We start from the raw sequence: 19,924 nt of genomic DNA on the forward strand, positions 1-19,924 counted from the left end.
ATCTGCTTAATGCCAAACTCCTCAGGTTAATTTGGCAGGTTATTCTGGTGGAATTGATGCTAAATCCCACCCCTGTCTTTATTCTAGGCATCACTGTACAGCCACTGTCCCAACATCTGCTCATTCACTCAGCAAATACTCCTTGGTAGGATTGGGTTTACCAACCATTCCTTTTGCTGTAGTATAGTCCGAGGACCAGTGCCAGGCTCCCATTTCAGCCTGGAGGTCTCTGGAGGGGCAAACAAATAATGACAGGACCCAGACCCAAGAATCTGGTGCAGCCAGAGGAGCAGCAGAAACACAAGTCCTGGGCAATCCAATGCCAGTTAGCACTGCCCACTCCTGCCAGCAGCAGCCAGAACTCAGATGGGCAGGTGGCTCCTCCTGCTGCCTCTGGGCCCAGGCCAGAAACCTCTGCTCAGCCCCCTGCACTCAAGGTCCCCACTGATTAGCAGAAAGGGCAAAGCCATCAGCACCCATAGGAAATGGCTTCTGGAAAGTGAGTTGCAGTTTTTAAAGCCAGAGAATGACAGCAGGTGCCTGTAAAAGGAACAGAATCAATACAGAGTATGGGAGCTAGAGGGCAGGACACCTGGGCCCCTGACTTGTTCTACCTCTGAAAGACATACTGTGTGACTTGGTCAGTCTTATTCCTTTCTCTGGGCCTCAGTTTCCCCTTACTGAATCCTGAAAAAAGCAGTGTTAACAGACTCAAGGAGATTCCTTACAGCTCTTCCTGACATGAGCTAGGCATGGAGGGGGCTAGAGCTGACCCATCCACTTGCCTTGTAAACCTTAACTTAATCATCACCATAATCATAACAATAATCGCCAGCACCCACTGGACACTTGGATGTGCCAGGCACAGATACACACTCTATCAGTCATAGGCACTGTTGGGGATGGTCCTACTGGTCCTCATTTCACAGATATGGAGACTCCAGAGCCTGGGCTCACCTCAAAGTCACACAATCCTCCTCTCTCAGGACCACGGTTCCAGCAGCCTTTCTATAACATACCAGCCCTACCAGTCTCAGTGCCTTTGCTCATTCTGTCCTCTCTTCCTACAGTGCTCATGCCCACTGAACAAGTCCTATACTTCCTTCAAGCCCAACTCAAGTATCTCCTCTGGAAAGCCTTCCTCATTCTCCAGAGTTTGCATGTCCTTGTTGGCCTCTATGAGAGCAGATGACTATGTCACATGAGATGGAAATCTTTGTTGCCCTGTTTGTCTCTCCAAGCTCATCCCCAGCTTGTAAGCCCCTAGGGAAAAGATAGGTCTAATTTATCACCAGATACACATCCTCTGGCTCAGAGTCAGGCAAGGTGGGGTTCTCAGTTGGTGCTATGGAGCACAGGAGGTCCCAGTAGTTTCTGGAGTCCAACAGGTAGCCAGTAATACAGGGCCAGGGTCATAAACTGGAGTCTCCCAAGTGAGGCCTGTGTTCCAGGCCTAGACCAGCATGACCTTCTTTTCTTCTTTACCCAACTCCACTACCTTTTACTCTGCAAAAAACTCTGTTAGAGGCAAAAGTGAGTGACTTTGAAGGATCTAGAAGTGACTAAGATAATGTCAGTTCATTGAAAGTGCTTAGAGTTAAGATTGGGAAGCAAGGTAGGTACAAATACAAGTGCCCCTATTCATGTCATGAGGCCAGAATATCCTTGATATCTGTGCCAGTTAGTCTCCAAAGAGGGCCTTCAATGAACCATCCCCTCACCCCCTACCCCAGTATTCACATAGATGCAGTCCACTTCACTTGAATCTGGACTGGCTTTGCGGCTGGCTTTAATCACTAGAAAGCAGTGAAGCGATATTGTTCTGAGAGTAGGCCTTAAGAAGCCCTGGCATCTCTGCTCTTATACCGTTGGATCCCAGCCACCATCCAAACCCTTCCTACAGGCTTTCATAGGGAGAGAGAGCTCACAGCCTCCCAGCATCCCTGTCCAGGCACCAGACACCAGACACAGAGGCGATCCCTTCTTACACAGACCAGCCCCAGCTGCCATCTGACTGCAACCCCAGGAAACCCAGGCAAAGCAATAACAGCACTGCCAGGCTGAGCCCAGCCAGTCCTCATATCAGAGCAGCTAGGCAGCTCTGCTACTGCTCTTATTATATAAGTTTTAGGGTAAATTAAAACAATACTGAAGCTGGAATGGAGATTTTTTTGGAAAAAAAAATCACAAGCCAATCTCCTCATGATCATAGATGCAAAAACTCTAAAGAAAATATTAGCAAACCAAATTCAACTATCTATAAAAAAGATAACTTGTCACATCAAATTTGGGTTTATTTCAGGAATGCACAGTTGGTTTTACATTTAAAAATTTATCAGTGTAATTTACTGTATTAATATATTGAGGGAAAAAAATATGTGATCATGTCAATAGCAGCAGAAAAGTATTTGATGAAATTCAACATACATTCATATTCATCATTTTTTAAAATAATAACTAAACATAAACTCTTAAAAAGCGAAGGCAAGAAGAAAATATTTTTAGTTGATACAAGGTATCTAAAAAAAGAAAGAAAAAAAAAAAGACAGCAAACACAATTGTGAAACCCTGCAAATTTTCCCATGAGATCAAGACTAAGGCAAGGATTGGTCACGAAGACCACATATTGTATGATTCCATTCATATGAAATGTCCACAAGAGCAACTGCAAGATGTCCACAATCTATAGAGACATAAAGATTAGTGGTTGCCGAGGCCAGGGGGATTGAGGGAAATGAAGAGTGACTGCTAATAGGTATGGGATAATGAAAATGTTCTAAAGTTGATCATAGTGCTCATTGCACAATTCATTAAGTATACTGAAAATCATTGAGTTATACACTTTAATGGATTAATTGTATGTTATGTGGATTACATCTCAATAAAGTTTTTATAAAAATAGAATAAAGCAAAGAGACTGTTACCACCACTTCCATTCAATACTGTACTGAAGGTTCTGGCTGGCATAGTCAGACAAGAATTTAAAAAATAAGTTGGAAAGGTAGAGACAAACTGTCTTTATTTAGAGATGATCTGATATTATAAGTAGACTATCATAAAGAATCTACAACTAAACCTCATTATATAGATTAATCTCACAAACATATGCCAAGCCAAAGAGAACAGACATGAAACATACATATGGTATGATTCCAATTATATGTATATTATATATATGTGTGTATATATATATATATACATATATATATATAAAGTTTTAATGATTAATGAATAAAAAAATTTTAAGCACCTGTGTAACCACCCTCAGGGACTTTGCACCCCCAAAATCCCTTAGTCCTTTTGCCCCTTTCTACTCCCATCACTTTCCTCCCTGTAAATGAAATCCTTTGCTGACTTTTATGGAAATATTGGTATAGCTTTGCCAACCTCCTAAGCAGGCTTTCAAAAACACCATTGTTCAGTCTTGACCTTTTAATGCGTGTTCTGTGAAATGTTTCTGATTATTATTATATTTCACAATAAAGCAATTTTTGTTTTTAAAAATTGTGATTTTTTTAAAAAATCACAGCACTAAGGGAAAAGTGATGAAAAAGGAATGGAGGCATGTGAAATGCTTTCAGATGGCTCAGAGGAGGAAGAAGTTGTTTCTGACTCTGAGTCTCATCTTGGTGGGTAAATGTTTATTGGCCAATAAAGCCCTTGCAGTCTCAGAACCCAGGCAGTTCACCCTGGCCTGGAAGTCCAAGGGCCAAGGGAATGTGGAACAGGGAGGGCATGTTCTTGGCTACCTATGGGGCCTTGCTTTCAGGAAGGACATGGCCAGACCCTGTCTCAGCAGTGCACACCCTGCCCCTCACCTCTCCTGTCTTCACACACACAATACAGGCCCAAGACTACCTCTTCAATTGCTAGCTAGCATCCACTGAGCACTCACTGCATGCCAGCACCAAAAGAGGTGCCTCACACAGCCTCTGCCTAAGTCCTCACAGTCTCCAAGGCCTAGATTGACCCAGCTCAGCCATAGAGGACAGGTACAGCCAGAATTCCAGGTGCATCCTGTCTGCCTCGAGGTTCTTCTCAGCCCAGTCCTTATTTGGGACAGCTGGAGCCACCTCACCTCCCCAGGGGTGGGATGGAGAGGGGAGGATAAGAAGGAGTCAGACCTCATTCCCTTGTTCTGCTGCTGTTCTCTTACCTAAGGCCTAACTCCAGGAAGCTGACTGAGTGCCCCCACAGCCCCACCTTGCCCAGCAGGCTGCCCCACCCTTCCTCCTGCCTGCTCTGTTTAGGTGAAGTCAGTGGTGATGCCTCCATCCAGCTCCAGAGAGCAGCTATATCTCGGGGTTTGAGCATGGACTGAGCAATGAAAGCTCTCCCCTAGCAGCTATAATTAGTGTCCACCTCACACCCAGCTCTTGGAATCACAGGTTAGAGGCAGCCAGGCTAAGTGTACCAGGAAGCAGGCCTCCACTGACTCTGGCTTTCCCACCCCCAACACACTGCCCATCCTGTGGCCAGCACTTCCCCTGAATAAACCAAGCACGTCCCTTGGCCATTAATAACCTCTTCTGTATTAATGAATGGTGAACACAAGGCTGGCCATTAAGACAGCGCAGAAAAATTCTTTGTGTCGCTTTTTGTCTGGACATCCACTATTGTTATGCAAACCTTCCCTGTGTGGGGTAGGATCCTGCTGCCTCTTTATTTGAGTTTCCAAGGCATGCCAAATCATGGAACATACTAACTGCATGCCTAGCTGGGATGAGTCCTCTCTGCCCAGGCCAGAGGGCGAAGCACATGGCAGCCTGCAAAGCCCCAGGGAAGGACTGCGTACCTGATGAGGGAATCCTGCCAGGGACAGGAAGGAACCCTCATCACTGCCAAAAATTGGAACAGTGGGAGCTATAAGGAACAGATGAATGTCAGCTGCAATAAAGTCCAGAGAAATGGGAGAAGTCTGGGAGAAAAAGACATTTCATCAAGTCCTTTACGCCTGCGTGGGACCTAGAAACTTGGAAATGAGAATGGAGGAATCTGGTTAATAAAAATGATAGTTTATTGAGGAACTCTCATGTGCTACACACTAAGGGCCTCGGATGTTCTAACTCATGCTCTTCATTTACTTCTATGAATCCAGACCTAGGATCTCCATTTTATAGAAGAGGATGCAGAGGTAGAGCGTTCCCGTACTTCTCAAGACTTACATTACGAGAGAATGAAGAATGAGAATTCACACAGGCAGGCCACACAGAGTCCCTGCTTGAAGCCACTGTGCTAATCAGCTGCTTGATAATTAAAGGATAATTAAGGGAGGAAACCCCCCAAAGTGCCTAGTTTTCAATTATCTTGCTCTGTCTCCAGTAGGCGATTCTTGACCCGAGGTAGCCAGCTGCCCCACTTATTGATGGGGACAGCTGGATGCCCATCTGGGGATCTGTGCAGCAAGAGTCTGGAGGCTTGTCTGCCACACCTCCATGTGGGCACACTCTGCTTGGCCAGCCACCCCAGAAAGGTGCTGCCCTCACCTCCAACCCCTCTCTGTGCCTGAGCAGCCCTGCTGACCTCTCCAGACACTTCCCTCGGAGCGCCAGTGGCCCGCACACCCCAACACTGAGACCACTGTGTGAGCAGCCTCAGGCAGCACTGCTTCTCAGACCCTGACCAAGCCCGACGACCGCGAGGCAGAGCACATGCCCCAGCACACAATAACAATGCTGCGGCTGAGGGCAAAGCTCCGCATCTCTGCCTTGGCTCCCTGGCTAGAGGCAGAACAACCAAGTTGAGCTGTGGCAGTTCTAAGCTGGGCACATTGTCCAAATACAGGGTAATTTCCAGTTCAATATTGGTCTCTCCAGCTCTCCAGATGCTTCCAAACCTCAGGCCACTGCTTGCAACAGGTATCTTCAAGGAATCAAAGTTATTCTATCTAATTTCCTAAGAAAACCATAATGTGGACTTTCCTGTTGCTGACTTCTCAGTCTGTGTGCTAAAACTCAGCAAAGTGGCTGCCCCCCTTCGCAGTTTCTGGGTTACTTTCCCCTATGATCTAAAGACCTAAAAGCAGAGCTCAGACCCACTGCCATATTCTGGGTCACAGTCATGAAGCTAACAGGGCCTAGCATGCCCACCCCACTCACCTGGGAGGCAGGGCTTGGCATCATCACACAAGCAACTCTGTGGCTGGGTCCTCCAGAGCATTGATTTGCCCCTGCCTGTTCTTTTTCTCCTCATGGGGTCACCTGCTCAGGAGCTGACAGCCAATACTCCATAAGCACTCCTATTTTCAGAGCCCATTAAAAACCAAATAATTTCTAGGAAGCGAATGAGTTCCCATAAAACTACATTAAAGGACCTAAGTAAGGACTTCAAGGATCATTATTTAAAGGAACTCAGAGAACTGTAATCAATGAACTCCAAGTTACCCCACAAACACTCCTGGAGACTCTCTCAGTATTTCCCAGGCAAGTACTTCATGTCTGTCACAACGATGCCTAGAACCAAATAACCAGAACCCCAACACAGAGCCCTTCAACTTGTAACTACACATAACGCTGCCCAAGCCCTGAGTTCTGGGTCCTCTAGTTGGGGTACTCCAAATGCTCATGGGAGAACTGATCCCACCCTGGGAGTCCTGCACTGTCCTCACACAATGGCCAGATGCTGGTGCAGCTGGCAGGCTTATCTTGGTCCCTCAAGTCTAATCTGAAGACACAGGTCTGAAGTTTCAGGTCTGTAGTCACAGTGCCTAGAGTGAGGTCTAGGGTGAGGCCAGAACCTTGGTGGTCCTTCCAGGGCACTTGCTGTGCTGTCTTCAGTCCAGTGCTACATGGTCCCTCTAGGACCACAAAGCCTGAGGAAAGAGACGCAGGCACCGGTTTGGGTCTGGGAGCTGAAAATCACTTTGATTTATTTCTCCTGAGTATTTTCAAGTCACCACAGGCCTGGAGGAGTAGATTGGAATCTCTGGCTTGGAAGGAATGTGCTCAGCTCACATTGGTCCTGGTAGTCCTGGGTGAGTCTCATAGCTGTGGACTCACAGCTGTCCTCACTTGCTGGGGAAAAGCATGATGGGGGTCCAAGGTCCCTACAAGCAGTGCTCATTCAGAGGAATGAATGAATAAATGGTGTTGGGAGGAAAGGGTACCTCAGGATCCTGTGGAGAATAGCCTAGACCACAAAGGGGTAACCTAGCTGAATAAGTGGTGTGTGAGCAAGTGACTCTGACTGTCTGAGCCTCAGTTTCTCATTTGTAAAAAGAATGATGGGCTTAGAAGGCCAGGAGGGTGCCTTCTAGCACCGTCTGCATGAAGCTTCTCTCAGCGAGCTAAGGCAGCCCCCTTACTTGGCCAGCAGCCCCTGGCATGCTCAGGCTGCAGAAAAGGAGAGCTTGGTTCAGCCACCAGCTCTGCCAGTATCTGGCTTCCTAGTCACTTCCGAGGGTACAGTTAAAGTGAGGGAGGCCAATTACATCCCAGAGATCACTGGCACTGAGCTAGATCCTAGAAACTTGGGGTTGGTCCTTCCTGGGGCCCAAATTGGGATATGTACTTAATTTCTATTGCTTGGGGGAGTGATAAGGTGTGGGCTACAAAAGCCAAAAAGCCATCCTGGCCCCGAACCATTTTACAATGTGCCACAAAACCACTGAGCATTAAACCCAGGGGTGTTTATTACCTGACTTGCAGGTACTCACTTCTCACCCCAGGTCCAAGGCAGAGGCCGATTCCCCAAGCATCTCCCCAGGCACTGCTGGACTCACCTGGTCTGAAGTGGGGCATTGCTGGACTTACCTGGTGCTGACCAGTGGAGTCACAGGCAGCCCCAGAGACTTCCTGCTCAGAGTACCTCCCTTCCAGAAGTGCCACCACATGGGGTCAGGCACTTTTAGAATGCAGAGATACCCCAACCAATGCCAGCCATTATCTCAGAGCCATCGTGTAACCATGGAGCCCTTCTTGTATAATCCTGCTTTAAGAAGAAAATAGAACTACAGCACAAGACCACTTGGCAGAGCACAGAGGGGGTTTTCAATAACTGCTCATTTTCTTCCCTTTCCAACATGATTTAGCTTGCCAGCTGCTCAAAGAGGTCATCTAGGAAAGGGCCCTGGCGGTGAGAGGGTCAGGATGAGCCACTGCAGGGGAACTATGCTGAAGGGAGGCCCAAGGAGGAGGTACATATAAAGGGAGAAGGACACAGAGAACAGAGATGGGAGCGGGCAGAAGAAAATCCCCTCTCACAGAACAGCAGGCCAAACACTGGTCAGACCAACGATGCTCCAGTTTGGCCTCAGAGACTTGGAGGCAACACTTGAAAGATGTAACTATTTCTAATAAAAATCTAGGTTTCCAGTTTCATCAAAATTCAATAATTCTGGCAATGCTGTGTCTCTGCTCCCACTGGCCACAGTCAGCTGGCTTGATAACAGTGGACCCTTGAATGGTAAATGCTGCCCAGTCCACCCCATCCCCACCTCTGCTGAGTGTGGATCCCAGGGAACAACTCATGTTCCTCAAAGAACTGTTTCTGATGGTAGGGCAGTGTGCCTTTTCCCCGAGCCTCTCTCAAAAGTGGGAAAATGACAAATAGAACAAGAGGGCCACGTTTTTCAAGAAAAGTGAGTGAGAGCTCCTTTGCATTGAGGAAGCAAAGGCAATGCCTACCTGTGCTCACTTTGCCCACAGCCTGCTGGCTCTGGAAACATCTGCATGTGTCATCTGCCCCCAAATTTCTGTCCCCCTGACTGCAGTTAGGAGGAACTTCTCACAGGGACATGCAGGCTCCCTGAGCAGTGCCACCACAGTGCACAAAGATCTTTCCCAGTCTGGTAAGCACACCATGATTTCTGTCACTTCTGCAGGCTCCTGTACACCCCAAGGCCCCACTCCGATGGCAAGGGCAGCACCAAAGGAAAGTGTTTCCAATGAGGCAGACACTGTGCAGGATCCCTGGAGTCAGTGATAAAGGCTTACTGAAGGGCCAGGGGAGTGGGAATAAGGGAAGAAAGGAGGGCTGATAGTTCTACCAGCCTCTCCTTCCAGTCCCTGCCTCTGTCCTGGGTCAGGGTGTGAGAGACATAAGTCCCTGCTCTGTCTCCCTGTCACCACTGCCCTTGGCATCCCTCAGACACTATCCTGCCCTCCCTGCATGGTAGTTTGGCTCTCTAGACTGCTCTTCAGCCACCACATCCTCCACTAGGACCTCAGCTTGGTTAACCAGAGATCCCCACAGGCTGCCACAGCAAAGAGATGTGGGAATCACCTCCAATTCATGAGTCTGAAGTGGGCAAGCAAAGAACATTTGTAAAAGAGTCAGCTCCTCTCAGGAACAGAACTTGCCCTCACTGAAGCAGAGAGGATTTGACAGGCAGACACAGGACTGCTCCTCCAGTTAAACCAGCTCCTTGGCTGATACCCAAGTCCCACTGCTAATCTTCCAGAAGCCCCTTTCAGTTGGCTGACCTCTGTAGTTCCCTATCAGCCTATTGTGTCCTGTGGATATGTCCTAAGGATGCTCTGAGGAGTATCTATGTGGCCTCTGGAATCCATAGTCACAGTTGCTGAAGCAAGTGGTAGGAAGGTGCAATGCTCAGAGCTGGATGGCACCAAGCCTATTCACTTATGCCCAGCTAGCTGGACAACTCAGAAGTGGCTCGAGGTTTGGGGGCTCTACCTCCTACATTGGAAAGTCTGAATCCTGAAGCATGACATTCGGGGCCTTCAAGCTCGGGCCCCTACTGGACACCTCCACCTATCTCTGGACACTCTCCCATGGTCCCCCAACATACATGCCAATCTCTAGAAAAGTCTGGTTTTTTGTCCCCAACCCTCTGACCCCTGCCCCATATTCTTTGCTGTTCCTTATGCCTAGAATGCCTTTCTCACACTTCAGGAGACTCCCCAGGGAGGCACCATCATCCATCATCATGAATGAATGTCCGCATTCATCCCCTAGACTCTGACACAGAACAAGCAGGAAACACCCTGGGGGGGGGGGGCCTGTCCCACCACCTATTACCAGGAAGAAACCTACAGTGGCACCTGCACTCCCACCTCCCAGACCTGCTGTGACAGGAAAGGCCTTGGGGGAACACTAACACAGCTCCCCGAAACCCTCTCTGGGACCCAGCCCTGTTCCTGGCCAGCACACCAGTCTGAACCATCACAGGAGGAGTAGGTTTGGGGCCAGGAACTGAGAGGTGACGTTGGATGGGCCCATTCATCCAGTGGGGATGCCCAGAAATCCCCAAGGGACAGCCCATAAGTGTTCCTTGGGCCTGACCAAGTGTCACAAATGGTGTCCATCCTCCAGACAACAACAGCCACTGAGAAAAGCAAATCTTGGAAAACCACAAATCCTAACAGTGCCAACCTCTGATATCAGGCATTCCTGGGGTGGGTAGATGGGCAAGCTCTACATATAGAGAGGGGCCTTCAAAGCTGGGATGATTGCCCCTCACAGGCCTCATAAATAAACTGCAAGTGAGCTCCTAAAAATGTTACCTATGACCAGGAGCAATCTATGAACATAGAGCAGTCACTTTGAAAAGACCAGCTCTCAGACAAGCTCCCATCAGGTGCGTTCACCTTAGTCCTCAGGCCATGTGGAAAACCAACAAGATGGTACATATGGAAACTGACCCTGCCTGTGACTTACAGAAGGAGAAAAGGAATTGCACCAGCCCAAAGTGCAAGGATGAGCCTAATCAAGAAAGCAGGTCAGTCAGACAATCGGCAGGATCCTCAGCCAGCAGAGCCAAACTCACCTTTCAGCGATGCAACGTGTGACAGGGCCTGGGCATATGTGGCCGTGTTCAGGAGGGTCCCAGGCAAGCAGGAGGGAAAGAAAGGTCCTGTGGGAGCCACCGTTCTCCCCAGACTGGTAGAGAAAGAAAACTGCATGAGTTTCCAACCCTGTGTGCCCACCAGCCCTTTAAGCCCAGGAATCCAGCTAACCTCACCTCTGCTGGGCCTCGAGGGCCTCCTTCTTGCTCCGGGCCTGGTCCCCAGGGGGTGGAGAATTGACATTTCTCACAGGTGGTGATGTCACCTCTGCCATGGACTCCTTGGCTCCTGGCTCCTGGTCAGAGGCCCCTCTCTCTGTCTTCCTCCATTTGGCCCTTCGGTTCTGGAACCAAACCTGAATCCCCAACGGAAAAATACATCCAACAGAGGCAGAAAATCAGACATGATGAGGAAACCAGAATGCAAGCACAAATGCCTGGACCCCATGCCCTGTTCTCCTGGCTCACCTTGCAGCAGCAGGCAGGTGGGCAGAGTCACAGCCTCCCCTCACCAAGAGATCAGCCAAAGTAGTGTTCTCTGAACTGCAGCTGCAGACCCACAGATGGGTCTGGAGATCAATGTAGAAGGCATGACAGGCATTTTTTAATGAGTGTTAAATCATAGAAAGTATACAAATGCATTGCCCAAAGTAAAGGTTAAAAGTGTTGTTTTGTGGAAATTCTCAATGTATGTGAGTACATTTATCTGACGTGAAAATATTTCCTTGGGGTAGGGAAATCATCAGGCCATTTATAAAACACTGCCTGGGGTTTTCTCATCAAAATACTCATTCACACTTCCATCACCTTTGTCCTGAGCACCTGAGTGTGTCTTGCCTAATACTTGTGATTAACCCTGAAATCATCTCTTGCACATCATGATGAGTGAATGACCAGCAGCCCAATACACCCATTAGAAACCCTGACTCTGGAGTCATTTTTGGCTTAAAATTCTGAACCCTGGTTAATCTTGTTTAGAGTCCACTGCAATCCTACAAGATAGGCAGTCCTATTGTCTCCTCCGCTTTACAGATGAGAGCACAGGAGGTCAATTAACTTGCCCAGGTCATTCAGGTGGTAAGTGGCAGATCCACAATTTGAAACCCAGTGGCTTGGCTAGGAGTCATGATCCAACCTGTCTGGGGGCTATAATAGTGGCCACCCCCAACATTATTAGGAAGATTAACATAGAGATGCATGAAAAACCTAGCAATAGCAATCCACCACTAGGTAAACATTAACTAATGTTTTCACCTCTGCCATCCCCGGGTTAGAAGGTAGTTTATGATTCACCTGCTCTAAGTACCTTCTTAGAGGGTGGTATAGAATTCCTTAAGCCCTGGAAACCAAGACTGCATTTGCGGGACAGCCTCATGGCACCTGGGCAGCCCAGGCCCGAGGTTTTTCCCGAGGTCAGTGAAATCCTGCTGCTCTTTACTCCATCCAGCAAACCTCTTCTCCCTTCTCCTAGGAGATCATTCCTGGCTTACAAAACAATGCTTGGTTAGACCTCCCTCCTATTCCTGAGACATCCTTTCCTGCCAGGGGACTGGCCCAGGAGGGCACCTGGGTCCCGAGGCTGAGCCCTCTGATGACCACTCCACCTCCAATTTTCATTCTCCTTTATCAGGCTTTCATTCTCTTTTTAATCTAGTTGGCTTTTAATTGCACATATCAGCAACCATTGAATAATGATTTTATCTATATTCTAAATTTAGGGCAGTTAAATGCAAAGCAAAATGCAGACACTTTCTTGTGTCTTAATTGAATGAAGGTCACAGCTATGACAACATTTAATTGAGCTATTTTTCATTATCATATTTTAATGACTTTGCACTGACAGTTCGCCTGCTTCTGAGGAAAGAGCATGATGGAGTCGTTTATTTCCCTATTTAGTTATTGTTTGACAACATCAGCTTCAATTAAGACCCTGCTTTATAGAACATTAATCATATTTGAATGAGCAAGCAGTGTAAATGTAAACACAGCTCCCTTCCCGCCACCACCAAAGCATGAAGCCAGTGTCCCCACATGGAGGCTCACTAAAAAAAAGCTTCGCAGCCATTGTCTGTTTGCATAATAGCCAACAACAGCCTCAACAACAATTCCCAGCTTTAATTGTGGCCACCCCTATCTCACCCTTGCACCTTTCAGGGAGAAGTTATGATCTTCCACTTCTGAATGCTCAATAATTGTGTCATTTATCTCAATTTGCAGTTCAGTCTTTAGGCAGCTATTGGCAAGCTGGCATTAAAAAAAGAAAGGAGAGACTGCATCCTGGCCAAAGGAGATTTTCATTTCCAAATAATAATCAGTTTAATTTGCCCACATATGACCAATGATTCATGTTCAGATTTAATAATCAGGATCACATAATCTGATTATAGGGGAAATAATTTGTTTACAACCCCCAATTTACTGCTCAGAATTCCATTATCTCTCTTCAGCCATTGGTTTTTAAGAGATACTAACATGACCCAGGGGAACCGAAAGCAAACCATTATATTTCCTACAATTAGATCTTTGCATAGTCTTAACCCCAAGCCCCTACATAAAAAAGAATAGAAACAGCATGGAGGAAACCCCATAAATAAAATGAATATATAATTGTGCTCAAAGAATAGCTTGCCTGGAGAGGCAGTGCTGCGGATGTGTGCCTCCTGTGCTCAGGCACATCTGCTGGGCTCGATGGGTTTGTGCACTTAAACATAATCATCCTGTGGCTTCTAAAAAGAAATGCTGCTTAGAGACTGTCACGGTCACGGCAGGTCATGCTCGGCTCTGCAACAGCCCTTTCACTACTGCCGCTTAAAGATTTTTAGATTGTACATGTTCTTTGGATTCACTTATCTAAAAGAGTCTGCATGCTGGGGGAAAGTTGGACATGATGCAATTTCTGGAAAGCAGATCCTAACCCTGTTCCCATCTGAAAACACAGTTCTCTGCCATTGACCAGCCTTAGCCCGGAGTGGTCAGAGCTGCTTTGAGAATAGCATCTCAGCTCTTTTTTTTTTTTTTCTTCCAAAGCAAGGAAATGGATGTGCATTGATGTAATTTAGTACCTTAGAGACGCGGACAAATTAGTGTAGAACATTATCACTAGTTAATTATGAATGACCGATTAATCAACCTAATCTAATATTCCACATTATGTTGATGTTATTAAAGTGCATCATGAAAATGACAGATAGTCTTCATTTGCTTTCTTTGGCCAAATGTGCACTCTGCAGTCATGATGTCAAAAAAAAAAAAAAAAAAAGTTTGCCAGTTTTAATATTAGGGAGTTAAATAATTGAACAGAAGGCTCACCTGCACTCTGGCTTCTGTGAGGTTTATTTTCATAGCCAGCTCTTCTCTGGTGAATACATCAGGGTAGTGTGTCTGGGCAAAAACTGCCTCCAGAGCTTCCAGCTGGTAAAAGGAAGAAGTGTTTACTCGTGAACGGTAGTGGCTAGGTGAGAGGAAGCAGATGTATATTTCAAATTTGCTAAGAGTGGTGAGGAAGTTGTTTCACAGATCAAATAGGGAAAGGAGAAGGAGAAAAGAACTGTTTGAAAAGATACCACAGAATTAAAATTTCAACCGCTGATAACTTAGGAGATAAGTCTTGCTAACAACCTCAATGTTCCCCCAAGAAGTAGAAATACAAAGAGAGGTGCAAATATTTACATACATTTACATTTAAATATATTCATAGAATTAAAATGGAAGGGTGGCTTTATGAATTAGAATGGTGCACACAGGTCCAGGAGAAGAGAAACAATTTGCAACTGCCCTCTCTGTGTTAGCCGCACAGAAACTGCATAGGGGTGTTTGAGTCACCTTCCTGACTGCACCACTTTGCTCCAGAAGTTGAACAGATCTTAGAGAAGGGGCCTAGGTCCAGGAAACACAGTATCAGGGTTCCAATCATAGCCCTTCCATTTATGGACAACAATATCTTCTCCAAATCTACTTCTTGGTCCCCAGTCTTCTCATCTACTTACCAGGAATAAGAATGTTCTACTTGCCTTCCTCAGAAGGTTATTCCAAGTTTCAAATGATATTGCTGATGTTAAAATGTTCCCCAAACTATTAACCATAAGCTAATGGGAGCAATCATTATTGCCTCTTCACTTACTATTTGGGACCAAAAGGTCAAAGTCTTCCACCCTCTCCCCAAACAGATTCATTGACACAGAAGTCATTCAAGAAAACAGAAAGATCTGGTTAACATAATCAATTGGCCTGACTGGAAAAGATGAGGAAGAGCAGCTAAAAAAAATTTTATTTATTTATTTTTTTTTGAGGCAGGAAACAGCTAACTTTCAGAAGGAGAACACCATCATTACCTGCTGAAGTGTGAATGTTGTCCGGTTCCGGCGCTGTTTTCTGCGCAGGAACCCATCATCAAAATCTCCAGTAGGGTGATTGCCAAAGGGTGCAGTGCCTGCTGGGAACAAACAGGATCCACCTGAGCAGATGGGCCCCCAGTCCTCACACACCATCCCCAGCTACACAGGCTCATTCGGAGGCAGCAACCCATCCCCTCCAGATAGAGCCCTGACCATACCAAACCATCTTTTTCTGCTCCTCTTATTAACCTCCTTCTTTTCCACTCTCTTGCGCTCTCTCTTTCTCTTCCAATAATTTATGACCCCAAGCCTAACTATGCCTATTTCATAGGGTGGGTGGTGGCCTTATTTCCCAAGATAGCCAAGTTCTCTTCTTGAGAAATTCTGGATTCAAGCAGGAAGGGTCACTGACTTGAGATGAAGCCTTCATCTGTCCTCCAGCTCCCAGCTGCACTCTGTCCAATGCACCTCATTCCCTACTTCAGGTCTTTTTGCAGAAGCTGATGTTTTCCTATTGCTTACCTGTTAGTCTACTTGCCTGTGTTTCCATAAACAACAAGGGTTAAAAGCTGGGGGGTGGAGAAGAAAAGAAAACACCAAGAGCATTTCACAGCACTTTCCTCTTAGAACTTCAGGACATGAGGAGGTAAGAAATTTATAAATAAATATTAATTATCATTGGTCACAGTTCATCAGCATCATAGTAGATCTGTTATATAGATGTCAATAAACAAGAGATCTGCCCCAATAGTTGCTGTCCTGAATTCCAAGCAGACTTACACAGGGCCACTCTCAAAGGGCACCCCACTCTCTTGTCAGGCTCATAAAGGACCCACTGCTTCTGCTTCATTGAAAAGAAAGGCATTCTTCACAGCAGCCTCTAAAGCTCATACAAGGCCAGAACAGACTTTGGCCCCACAATGCATTCAGATCATTTTCCAAATGTGCACCATTTACTGGACAGTCCAAAATGGCTTCTTAGGAAAACAAATGAGCACGTTCACATGAGGCAGTGAACACTGTACCTGCCATGAGCTCTGATCTCAGAATAACTGCCTATTTGTCATTAGGAGCTGGCAAGCCACAGTGCCTAGACCATGTCCCTCAGATGGACCTCAGTCCAAAAGAAGCAAGAACCTTTAGGCTTTTAAAAATTCCATCTACTAAAGGCAGTCCCTCCTACTTACTACTCTACTCTCCAGTGCCACATCCTCTGCCACAACACCCCACTCTCTGCGGAAGCCTCCATTTTCTTGTCCAAACAGCATTCTTCTTCAAAACCCTAGTTACAAATATTTCTCTCCAGATCATTGGAAGCTTAAAAGAGCAACCTCACACCAGCCTTATTTCCATTATTTTGTGGAATACCAAGTTGTTTCCTTTTGAAACAAAGAACTTGACTGGTGAGGATGGAAGGAAATCTCTGAGGGTCTCTGATCACAATCAGCCTCAGTCTTCTAATTTACATCTGCTGCTCCACATTGATTTACCTCGTATACACATACTTCCTTAAGTGAAACACTGTGTGTCAAATTAAATCCTAAAAAAGGCTGATGCTTTATCAAATTAATAAGAACAAAGATTGACAACGTAATAGAAAAGAAAAAATATGAGAAGAAGCATTTTACTTAAAAATAAGTAGAATGGTCAATAATGCTATGAAAATGTTAAGCCTTGTGACAATTAAAACAGAACAATTTACTATTTCCACCATGTTTTTTGGCAAAAAGCATTAGGGGCATCATGATACCTAGTACAGATATGAGTGTAATCAAACATGCATGCCATCCATCTATTTGTAGCAGCATCTATTGGTGAAGACTCATTAGAGGGTAACTCGACAATTTTCATCAAAAATTTAAGTGCACATACAGGCATTTAATCTATGAAAATACTAATGAAGGGTGACAGAGTAAAGACAGAAGAATGTTCTTGGAAATATGGTAATTAAAAAACTGGAAACAACCAAAGTTCCCATCAGTAGACACTTTCTGCGCAGTATCAGCTATTTAAAACTCAGTAGATCTGTATACATCAACATGGAAAAAACTCCCAAAATATATATTATGCCATGATAAAAACAAAGTCCTGACTGATATGGCAGTATGATCTCAGTACAAATAAAGCATAACACATACAGAGAAAATGACATAAGTGAAGGCAAAAACCTGTTTTCTTTGAAGGAATCATGAGAAACCAACAATAGGGAGTGCCTTTAGAAACAGAAGTGAAGAAATCCACTTTTCAATGTATAGGTTTCTGTTCTATTTTAACTTCCTAAGCAGATATATGGAGTACTTTTGAATTTAATATCAGAAAAATTATCTGAGAAGGGAGATTATGAGCCATGCTGTGCTTTCTCCTTTATGCCTCTCTAGATTAATAAAAAATAAAACTTAAAAAGCTGACAGGTTCATATTCCAAAAGTCTGTTCTCAGCCTTTCCATCTGCAACAGATCACCTCCTCTCCAGCAACACTAAACACCCTTTTCTTCAAAACTGGCTTAGAAACACATCTGCAAAAATAATTTTAGAAAGGTTTTTAAGGACATATTTCCTTTTCTTCTGATTATAGCAATCAGTCAGAATCCAGGTGGGATGTGCTTGGGATGTCGGCTCAGAGGTAAGCCAACTAAGCTGAGCTGGGGCTAGAACTCATAATAGGCTGGGCTAGAACTCACCCTATGTGGCATCTGCAACCTGCCCTGAAGATGGGGTTTTCCCCTTAAGTTATCCACATAGCTCATGACCTGCTAAATACCCCAAACCTCAGCCGTCTCAACTTTAACCAGAAGGGTAGGACACTGGGTATCAATCACCAAGGTTCAGAAGAAATAAAGATGCGTCCACCACACATTCAGAGGGTCTCCCTCCAGGCCTGGGGTACAATGTCAAGGGATATACCTCTCCAACCTTTTCATAAAGCCAAAAGGTGAAATGCAAGCAACTGTCTGGCCTTTCCTTAGAAATGCTGACCAAGCTGGCAGGTCTTAAACACTGGTCCTCATTAGTCCCCTCTAGAAAATCCTACTGAACTCTTAAAAGCTTCCTTAGGAAACACATAAACTTATGAAATCCTTGTGCAGTTGGCCAGCTAGGTTCAGCCACTGCTCAAGGTAACCTAGGGCAAGGAGGCAACCATCCTCTGATGTCCTAGGTCCCTCGGTGTCTCACCACTTTCATCCTATTCCATGCCTCCCTGGATTTCTTTGCCTCCAAAATTCTTCCACCCCACAAATAAATCAAAGGAGTGGGTTGCCAAAGCAAAGTACTGGTATTACTCTCACAGTTATAGATGTCCTTCTGTCCTATGGCTGAAACTACTGCTCTGTGGAAGGTGCTGTTAAAGGGCCAGAGTGTGCTACCTTGCCTTTGCCTGAAGCATACTAATTCCACCTTGTGTAAAGGTCCCACTTCTGGGAATTTCTACTCCTCTCTCCATCCTGGGAGCACCAGAGATTCAAGCTGTCCCCTTCTCACCTACCCCCACCTAACAATCCAGTGCAAAGACCACACCAGGGATCCTGAAGTGGAATTTCTCCTAAAGCCTGGAGACCCTCAAAGACCCAAAATCTTGGCAATGGAACTGCCCCTGCGAGTGAGGAGTGGTTGGCATTTGAGGTCAGAAACCCAGGAAGTCACAGAGATAAAGCCAGATCAGGGCGCTTGGGCCTGTGGAAGGCAGGGCTACCGGTCTCTGGGCTGGGAGGGCCACGGTGGCTGGGAACCGATGCCGCCTCTTCTCCCACCTCCGCCTCCCAGCAGCACTGCCTTCTGGTAGTTTAGGCTCTTGTTCTGATCTAGGACAATTCGAGCCAACTCCCCAGTCCACCTTGGCTTTTCGGGATGTTGGCAAAACACCGTGAAAGATTGATGCGGCCCCCTGGGTGGCTGGAGAGCGAGGAGCGATTAGAGGCGTGACACCAACATATGTGCTGGGAGGACCCTGTTGGTCCCTTCGGCATAGCCCGAAGCCTCCCAGCTCAGACGCAGAGAGAGGTGGGAGGCAGGTGGCGACGGGGCGGGAGGCTGGAACGGGATACGGGGAGGGAGCCAGGGGCGCCTCTACCCACCGTCCGGGGGCTGCACCCCTGGTGGGGCGGGATCCAACAATCCGCCAGCCCCACTGTGGCTTGGGTCCTTTCTGGCGGGCGCAGGCTTTTCGGAGCTGCTCGGGAGTGGCGCTTACTCACCCTCAAGCTGTGGCGGACAGTGGAAATAAAACATCCTTGACGGCCAGATGTTCTGGACGGCCGGGACTCGGGAGCGTGACCACGGGACGGACAGGAACGCCTGGCTTCGGCCTGGCTGCAAAGCAAACAGCGATAGTCTAAGTCTCCCTCTGCCTAGGCCCTAGCCCGGCCTCAGAGTGCACCGGGAGCTCCCCTCCGGGAAAGTCCCCTCTCTACGCCCTCAGCCCACTATGGGAACTGGAGGGGAGGTGGCAGCGCCTTTTCAAGTCGGCTCTCCGCGAAATAGCCCTTCAGTTCAGGTCCACCACCCCGACAGCTGTGCTCCCACCCTGGCCCCAGTACCAAACCCACTCCGTTCCCGGCTCTCAGGGGTCCCCCGCGCAGGCGCTGCACCTAGATCACTACAGCCTGGTCCGGCGAACGCGCCAGGCCATCTGGGCTAGCGACAGTCCTGGCCGGGAAAGCACAGCCGAGTCCCAAGGCCTGACCCGCGGGACCCGGTGAGAGGGTCGGGAACCGGGCGTACCTCAGCGGGCAGCAGGCGAGGAAGGCTGGAACCTGATTGCCTCCGGTCCGCACGCCGGGCTCGGCTGGAGGCGGGCGGGGCTCAGCGCGCCTGGCGCCCACAAGACCAGAAAAGTGACTCGGGAAGT

General features: G+C 47.0%; 1 protein-coding gene across 2 annotated transcripts in view; it reads right to left on the minus strand.

Annotated features, from left to right (window-relative positions):
- The window catches only part of DRGX (dorsal root ganglia homeobox), a 28,913-nt gene extending 9,608 nt beyond the window's left edge, over positions 1–19,305 (minus strand). Inside the window, exons 1-5 of one of the 2 annotated variants that reach the window (XM_090279519.1) lie at positions 19,272–19,305; positions 15,076–15,173; positions 14,054–14,155; positions 10,922–11,100; positions 10,727–10,839 (exon numbers count right to left, since the gene is read on the minus strand). In XM_090279519.1, coding sequence (XP_090135645.1) covers positions 10,727–10,839; positions 10,922–11,100; positions 14,054–14,155; positions 15,076–15,173; positions 19,272–19,305 — 526 coding nt within the window. Of the gene's footprint in view, positions 1–10,726; positions 10,840–10,921; positions 11,101–14,053; positions 14,156–15,075; positions 15,177–19,271 lie in introns of both variants that reach the window. The other variant, XM_090279518.1, reaches the window with a different exon arrangement.
- Between the last annotated feature and the right edge of the window lie 619 nt (positions 19,306–19,924).

Source organism: Furipterus horrens, unplaced genomic scaffold, assembly GCF_987537825.1.
Source record: "Furipterus horrens unplaced genomic scaffold, mFurHor1.1.pri manual_scaffold_5, whole genome shotgun sequence".
NCBI classification, from domain to species: domain Eukaryota; kingdom Metazoa; phylum Chordata; class Mammalia; order Chiroptera; family Furipteridae; genus Furipterus; species Furipterus horrens.